The 8945-nt window shown below is 31.9% G+C and overlaps 1 protein-coding gene across 1 annotated transcript; it reads left to right on the top strand.

Moving 5' to 3' along the window:
• Positions 1-681: 681 nt before the first annotated feature.
• LOC109241818 (GATA transcription factor 19-like) lies at positions 682-2221 on the top strand. Its single transcript, XM_019408627.1, has 2 exons — positions 682-1167; positions 1577-2221. Exons 1-2 carry the CDS (start codon positions 682-684, stop codon positions 1886-1888), a joined length of 798 nt encoding a protein of 265 aa, XP_019264172.1. The 3' UTR covers positions 1889-2221.
• The last annotated feature ends 6724 nt before the right edge of the window (positions 2222-8945 follow it).

The raw sequence follows: 8945 nt of genomic DNA on the forward strand, positions 1-8945 counted from the left end.
GGGTTCTCTTTTGACTACCCTTATGACTATTTTCTTAATTTCTTGTATTTCTACTATACGTATATATAGGGAGTATAAAAATAATCAAATTTGCAAAAAGTTCTACTACTAACACAGAACTAACAGTATAACTCAGGTATTACTATATATAGAGACCACTTGGCACTTGCTTATGAAACCATATAATTGCATATCTTAGCTGCTTGTAGTGGCACTTCAACTCTCTCTCCGGTCCCTTTTTCTTTGTTTCTACAGTGTACCACACTTTGCTCTTCTCTCTGTTTCTGTTTCTGGCTAATTACTAGCACACTAAATAACACACATGAATCTGGTCCCTACCCCCCTCTGCATTTTTACCTGCAAACAAAGAATCCAAAAAAACGTTGTAGCAGACGTTTGACGACCAACGTGGACTCTCTGCACCTGCTGACTAGTATTTCGCCATTTTATTAGCTTATAAAGAGCTAACAGACAATACTACAAAACCCAAAGCTCTCTCCCCTAAGTTCTTCCTCCCATTCAAACCTTCTATTATTATTACATATCCCTTTCAACTTACTATTCCCTCTCCTACCTATCGCTTTCTCCCCTCCCTTTCATCTCATACTAATTGTTCTATAAACACTGCGTTGCCTCTTCCTTTACATCTCAAAGGTGAGGAAGTAGAAACTGAGAGCAAAAATGATGCATCGTTGCAGTAGCAGTTGTCATGGAAGTATGGTGGGTCCGTGTTCATGTGGTCTGTTTCACAGTCAAAGCAATGTCACTACTACTACTTCTTCTGCCTTCTCAATGCTCTTCTCCCATAACCCTAGTGCTTTTGATCATGAATATTCGGAAAACATGTACTCTTTTGCTCCTTCTTCTTCATCTGTTGATTGCACTCTCTCCTTAGGGACGCCTTCCACTCGCCTTACTAATGACATTAGTGAAAAGAGGGTAGTTCAGTCTCATGAACGTCGCTCTTCCTACATGTCCAACTTTTGCTGGGATATTCTTCAGCCAAAACAACATACTCCGTCGCCGCCTTCTTCCGCTCACAAATCCACTCGCGGCGGTAGCAATGGTAGTAACACCAACTCTACTGACCCCCTTGTTGCTCGCCGCTGCGCTAACTGTGATACTACTTCTACTCCGCTTTGGAGAAACGGTCCTAGAGGCCCTAAGGTATATGTTCTTAGCAACTCTTTTATGTCAATTAAAAATAATTATATTGTTCATAAATAGCTAAATTAATAACCTATAACTTTTTAAGATAGTATATAACTTAAGAGTATAAGTTAAATCCATTTCTCTTTGTCATTGATACTCTTTTCGAAGATATTTTTGCAATTTTCTATCAAAATAAGTTTCAACTTATAAAAATAATTAAGTACTAGTACGTACCAATTACTATTTGCAACAAATTTGATAATGTAACTTGGAAAGTGCGATAATAACTTACTACTATAATCAATCACTAAATCATATGTACTAAAATTATAATGACAGTGTAAAACTTTTTTCTCCATGCTAAATCTAAGAGTTATTACCTTTTAACCTATGAAACTAATGGTTATAAGGGATTTCTACGCAGTCACTATGCAATGCCTGTGGAATTCGATTCAAGAAGGAAGAGAGAAGAGCAAGTGCGGCAGCAGCCACCGCTAACGGTGGAAGAGGAGGAGGAGGAGGAATGGACACACAACACATGATAAACAGTACTGCTTCATGGGTTCACCATTCACAACCCCCCAAAATGCCTTGTTTCTCTTCAGCTGCCTATGGAAATGAACTCAGGTTTATAGAAGATGATGACCGTGATTCTGATGCCACCGCCATTCCTTTCCTTCCTTGGCGTCTCAATGTTGCTGATAGGCCTAGTCTTGTTCATGACTTCACTAGATAAGGATTAAAATTAGGATGAATGTTTCAAGCAGCGTTTAAATTTCACGAAAAGAAGAAAAAAAGAAAAATGGAAGCCCCCCATTACGTGTCATGATGATGGTGATGGTGGCGATATGATGGCTACGGTTCAAGAAATTCTTTTGCTTTCAGCTGTTATCTTTTTGGTCCATCTTTCACAGAGATGGAGTGAAAATGAGTTAATTCTATGTTTTTGTTTGTTGGCATTTCTTCCTTTTGGTAGTAGTTATCGTTATTCTAGTATCTTTAACTTTTCACTTTGATGATGATCAGTCAATATATATATACTAAGCAGTGGCACCACTTTTTTCTGTTAGTCCTCGTCATACATATGTAGTATTACTTTCTTGAATATGATGATCGACCAGCAGTTTTCTCTTTATCAACTGAAAGTTTTCTGCTGTTTGAGCTGCCGGCAAATTCTGAAACAGTACAGTAACTCTTTTTTAGCTTTCTACGTAATAACTGGAATTGTTGCTACGACAGTGCTGCATTAATGAATTATTAGCTCCCATCATTTCATTCTGGGCCACAACTAAAATGTTATTGATTAATCAGTGTTTGTTATACATAGATTGAGATGTTTACTTCTGTAATGTATATGCTACAGCTTTTTTCTTTTCGTTTGGAGTGCAACACAGCATGGTCCTGAAGAACATGCATGGAAATGAAATTGCTGTTTTCAGATGTAACGGAAAATTAACTCAAGGCGCTGTAAGCATAGATGTGATATTTGCATTTTGGCTCTTCTGGGAGCCTGGAATAAAGTTATACAATAAAAGCCTTTTAATTTGTTACTACAATTTACTGTTGCGCCTTCAAGATTTAGCCGGCTTAAAAAATAGTTTTACCATGGTAAAGATATTCGAATAACTAAGCTGTTAGTGGTTAGTACTGTAGTTAGCAGTTAGTGTTAGTTTGTTAATAGGAGTTAGTTATAACTAACGCATGAGGAGGTTAAGTTAGCAGGTGTATATATACACATGTAAGATCATTTTCATAGTATAATGAAATCATTTTCAGTCTAACACATATGCAGAAAATTCTCTCTCTAGAACCTTCTCCTTTCTCCTTTCAATCATTTTCTCCATTGTTGCTCAGTGATTCAAGCTCGAGCACAGTGAAACTCACAAAAAATCACTTTTCCACCCTTTTTTTCCCGATAAAATGGCCAAATTTGCAGTTACATTACTCATTGCTGCATTGGTAATGTTCACTTTGATCTCTGGTTCTGCGGCTCCTACTGTTAATTACTGGAAAAACAACTCTGATCATGTGTTCATAAAAGTTCTTATTGTGGTCGGGTTTGTAATTGCTTTTGGGCTTCCTATTCTCTTCATTGTCATAGCTTTGATTCGCTTATGGAATATCTCTCCTGGTGATCCGGGGATTGCTAAGGTGGCTGGGGTTGATACAGAACTTGAAATGGAGTAGGTTTGAGATTACTTTCTCCAGAAGAAATGTTGCTATTCAATCTGTAGTGTCTACTATAAGTGTCTAATGGATGTGTTCTTCTCTCTTTTAATGGTGCTGATTATCTGCTTTATTTGAGTTATTAATTAAGTCGTGGACGAATATGGAAATGACCTGTGCAAATCGTCAATAATGGGAATGCACATTAGGTGTTTGATATGTGGCAATGTTTGATATCACTTTCTTTTTCTGTGTTTTGGACACTGTATTTGAGTATTTAAGTTGGTATGCATGAGGATATATTTATGCGGCGAGGAGGTATAGATGGATTAGTTGAGCTTTGAGTTATTAATTACTGCAAAGGATTCAAAATGCCCCTAAACTATTAGAAAAGGTTTAAAAATATTCTTCATCCGACTAACAATATCCCTTCATCCACCTTTTTGGTTCACATATGCCCTTTGACCGTTAGGTCAATGCTGAATTAAAAATAATTATTATTCTTTTGTAAAACTTAAAAAAAATAAATTTACAACATATTTTCCTTTTTTTAAACTAATGCACCAGTAGTCCACTAATTTAAAAAAGTCTTCTTCTTTCTTTTTTTCAGTTTTTACAAAAAAAAAAATTCATTTTTTAATTTTTTTAAAGCATTTTGTTGTAAAAACTGAAAAAAAATTGTAAAAACAGAAAAAAAAATATTTTTAATAAAATATTTTTGTTTTTTAAAAACTGAAAAAAAATTCAACAAAACATTTTCGTTTTTGAAAAATATGTTTTTTCATTTTTTTTCAGTTTTTTAAAGAAAACGAAAATATTTTTTCTTTAAAAAAAAACTGTAAAACGAAATAAAACGAAAAGCTTTACAAAAAATGAAAAAAAAACATTTTTCAAAAACGAAAATATTTCGTTGAAGATATTTTTTTCAGTTTTTAAAAAATGAAAATATTTTATTAAAAACATTTTTTTTTTCTGTTTTTACAATTTTTTTCCAGTTTTTACAAAAAAAAATGCTTTAAAAAAACTGAAAAAAATATTTTTTTTTTTGTAAAAACTGAATTGTTTTTTGTAATAATTGAAAAAAAATAAGAAGACTTTACTAAATTAGTGGACTATTGGTGCATTAGTTTAAAAAAACGAAAATATTTTGCAATTTTTTTTTTAAATTTTTACAAAAAGAATAATAATTATTTTTAATTTAGCATTGACCTAACGGTCAAAGGGCATAAGTGAACCAAAAAAGTGGATGGAAGGATATTTTTAGCCTAATAGGTGGATGAAGGGTATTTTTAAACCTTTTCCAATAATTGAAGCAATTCGAGGTAGTATTTAAGCAGTTGTGCATGAGAATATACTTATGCTGAATACATGCACTTATGAGTTAATTGAGCAATTTGAGTGATGAGTATTAATTTGAAACAATTTTGGGTAGTAGAATTTAAGTTATTATGCATGAGAATATATTTATGCTAAAAAGGGGCCCACGAGGAGGTATGAGTTAATTGAGCTTTGAGTTATTAAGTTGAGCTTGATGGTGCTTGATACAGCAATTGCATGGTAGTATTGCTGGTTTATCGGGCGCCACTGTTCCTGCTCGTCTTTGGGCTACGGCTCGGACATTGAGAATTGTACTTCTATATTCCTCCTCCTATATGTAGTAATCTCTCGACCTCTGCCTCATGGAGCCACGAAAATAGAGAATTGACAAATGAAATAGGATATTTTTCAGACCTATCTTCTTCTTCTCTTGTACTTCTCTTTTTAAAATTTTTTATTGAATCCATCCACCAAAACTTTTAACTCTTGTGGTGGTAGGAGGTTTGGCATTGACCCTAAAAAAAAAAAAAGAGACTACCTATAAAGATGATGGCAAAAGCCTAACGATTTATATACTTCCAGTCAGGGGTGTTAAACAAACAATGCATGAATCAGAGGGATAACAGAACATGCCTGAAATGCCAAAAGTGAGTTCCGTGGGTTCAAAGCACCAGCTTTATGTTTGTCATTTCTTGAACTTGAACTTTACGTAGTCATATATCATATGTAATTATGTATGTGTGTATATGTAAGCCTAAAAAATAAATTAATAAATAGCAACGTACGGAAAAAAGGTTTACAATATAAGTATCGACAAACTTTTATTTTCAAAAATCCATACCATCATATGGTATATATTCCTTTTCCAATACGGAATAGACCTCATATTTATCTATATCTATATCTATCTATATTATTATAAAAGTGGGAAGCTCAAAAGCTAAAAGTTGAATTACTAAATTACCCTTCTAAATAACCTAAATAATTTATTTTTAAAATTAAGAAAAAAACTAACGCGACAAACAGCCCCAAATCAGTGCTTCATACCCCTTTATTAATGGTCACAACCATGCAAATTACAAAGCTAAAAGTAACAAATCATCATTTCCCAAATCTAAGCAATAAATTGTTACTTCCCAAAGCTAAAGGAAACAAATCGTGACTTTTCATTCTTGTAATACCTTTCTATAAAATATTCATAAATTATTTTGATACACCAACATATAGGCCAAAAAACGTAACCCATTTATTTTGATAACGCCAACATACCAACAACAACAATGCACGAACCTTATGTTTCAAATCTGTATCTTATATTATAGCCCGGTGCGACGGGTTGCCTTTTAAATTAAGTAGATAGACTGGTAAGTATGGAAGAAATGAAACTTTTTTTTTAATTCCTCCTTATCATGGCTTTTTTGTTTTACCTCTGATTCATGTTGTTTATGTTATTGTTTATTGATTTGTTGGGTAGTTTTAACGTTGTATCTTACTGACAAAGATACAAGGATTCAATATTATTTTCCATGTCAATATATTTGTATTATTTTTTATCATTGACTATTTTTGATGTGTGAACAAATAATTGAATTTTTATTACTTAGTACCCGGTGAAGTATGATTCTGATTTCTTCTTTCCTTGCATATGTTGGTTCAGTTTAGAGTCCATAGATTACTACTATAATAAGTTTTTGATTTAGTTTCTTTCCTTTTGGTCTATTTTGGAGATTATTAAAGAGAAATGAGTTTGATTTCTGTGTGATTTTTTCCATGCATTTGTTCATGTGAAAGAAGGAGAGGTCAACATTATCATTTGGTACAAAATATGTTTAGGAATGGAAATTAAATAAAAAAAAGATTAATAAAAAAGTTATAAATTTTAAAAATATATATGTCTAGCTTTCATTATTTTCAAGAGCGACGATAAAATCAAGCACCCGGATAGTATGTAGTATATTTGTAATTGTTTTATCATAGTAGAGTTTTAGTTATTATAAAGTTGAAGAACGTATCTATAGTTGGACCCAAACCTAGGAATAGAGTATATGATAATCCTTATTTAAGAAAATTATAAAAAAATAATAAGATATACGATTAAAAAGTAAATTGATTATCAAGCTACCATATTATATTTTTATAGATCAAAAAAAATAGAAGATTTTGCTTTTTGCTCGCTTGAAGAAAAAAAAAACTACTTCTCTCAAATAGCTGATTATTTGTGTATTTAAGAATAAATAATAAATAAATTTTCAAAAAAAAATCAAAAAACTTTTAAATCATAAAACGGTTATGTCTTATTACTGAAACTAAAACTAAAAAAAATAATCATAAAACTGTTCTTTTTATCGGCCGAAGGTCTATCGGAAATAGCCTCTCTACCCTTCCAGGGTAGGGGTAAGGCTGCGTACATCACATCCTCCCCATACTCCACTTATGAGATATCACTGGGTTTGTTGTTGTGTAATTTGTAAAATTGAGTAATAAAATTGTAAAACTCGAACAAAATTTAAGTTTTGATTATATTGACTAGAATGATTGATGACTTCTAAGGTAAGGTTTCTTCCTTCATTTAGTTGGCCGAATAGAATCATCATTTTTGTACTTACACTTTTATCTTCACTTTTATTCTATGAATCAAACAAAAATTTTAATATAATATTTAAAATTTTAGACTTAGAAATACATAAGATACATGCACAACGCGCGTACCGAGAGACTAGTACTATTATAAAAGTGGAAAAGCTAAAAATTGAATTACTAAAATGTCCTTTTAAAAAAATTCTAATTAGTCTAATAATATAAATAAATAAAAAAAACCGTGTGCATATATATATATATATATATTCCAAACCAACACTTGGATACGAATGGATGTGTTCCTTCGGAGAGGAATTCGATTAATTGCGTCAAATACTGCCGTTTCAATATAAACTGGAACAACATTAATTCCTTTGGCCAAAAGTTGCTTGGTTATAAACTATATATTCTCCATAAAGAAATTTATATCTAAACATAAGAAATTATAAAACAAATTGTTGTACAATACTTGTGTGTTTCGCCTTGTACGTTAAGTCAAATAACTGTAGTCATCAAGGGATTTTGCACGTCATGGGTGTATATCCCTTGGAAAAAAGAATGTGAGGTTTTCATTATAGGAAATTCCAGTATGGTAATGCCTAAAGGAAATTCTCATATGGCCAATGCCTTTCTCATGAATACCATAGCGGAAGTTACTTCCCAATAGAACAGTTGCATATATACAAAAAGAAACAATTTGGCCTTTCATGTTTGCTATATCTTGTTTCATTTCTGAAAATTCTTTTGTCGTTCTTCAACACATAAGGCAGCAGTTTTTGAAATTGGATGGCAAAAGACACAGTGTCAAAATAATGAATTAAGAAGAAAATAACAAAAAAAAAATAGCAATAAATTAAGAGGAAAATAACAACGTCAACAACAAAAAACGTGTTCGACATTCTTAACCCTTCTCTTTATTTGTTAATTTTCCTCCTTTTGTGATTTTGGTAAATTTGATTTCTAAAAATGTCATCGTAGATTTTTTTGGGATGATCTCATTATATACATTAGGGGTGTACATAGGTCGGGTTGGTTCGGATTTTGCAATTACCAAACCAAACCAATTGTGTCGGTTATTAAATCTAAAGACCAAACCAAACCAATAAAACTCGGGTTTTTCAATACATTGCCGTTCATAATATTGAATTGAACGTCTTTTGTTAGCATTAGTGTTGATTTGATTTTGGTTTGGTCTTTTGTTAGCATTATTTAATTTACTAATATTAATAGCTATAAAACTTATTGGAACATTCAAAAGTTCTAAATCCAACCTTAAAAAAATAATACCTTAAAAGATAAAATTATGAAAAAGTTTAAGAAATATTTATAAATTACATCACAATAAGTATATTTATATATTAAATATATCTAAAATTTCAATATATGTAATGTCGGGTTGGTTTGGTTTCGGTTTGACTTTCTTTAGTTAAAACCAAACCAAACCAAGTATGGTCGGATTTTTTCCTCCAACACCAAACCAAATCAAACCACACCATAGTCGAGTTTTTTTTTCTCGGTTTGACTCGGATTATCGGGTTGGTGCGATTTGTCGATTTCCTTTTTACACCCCTAATATACATTATGTATTGTGTACATATCAGCACGTTATAATTAGAAATAACATATGTTTGAAAGTTATAATTGGCTTACATAGATACTAAATGCATGAAATCATTGAAAATTTACTTTATGAGTAGTGGAATGATATAAATATGTTGTTAGATCGGAAGAGC

The sequence above is a fragment of the Nicotiana attenuata genome, unplaced genomic scaffold (genome assembly GCF_001879085.1).
Source record: "Nicotiana attenuata strain UT unplaced genomic scaffold, NIATTr2, whole genome shotgun sequence".
NCBI classification, from domain to species: domain Eukaryota; kingdom Viridiplantae; phylum Streptophyta; class Magnoliopsida; order Solanales; family Solanaceae; genus Nicotiana; species Nicotiana attenuata.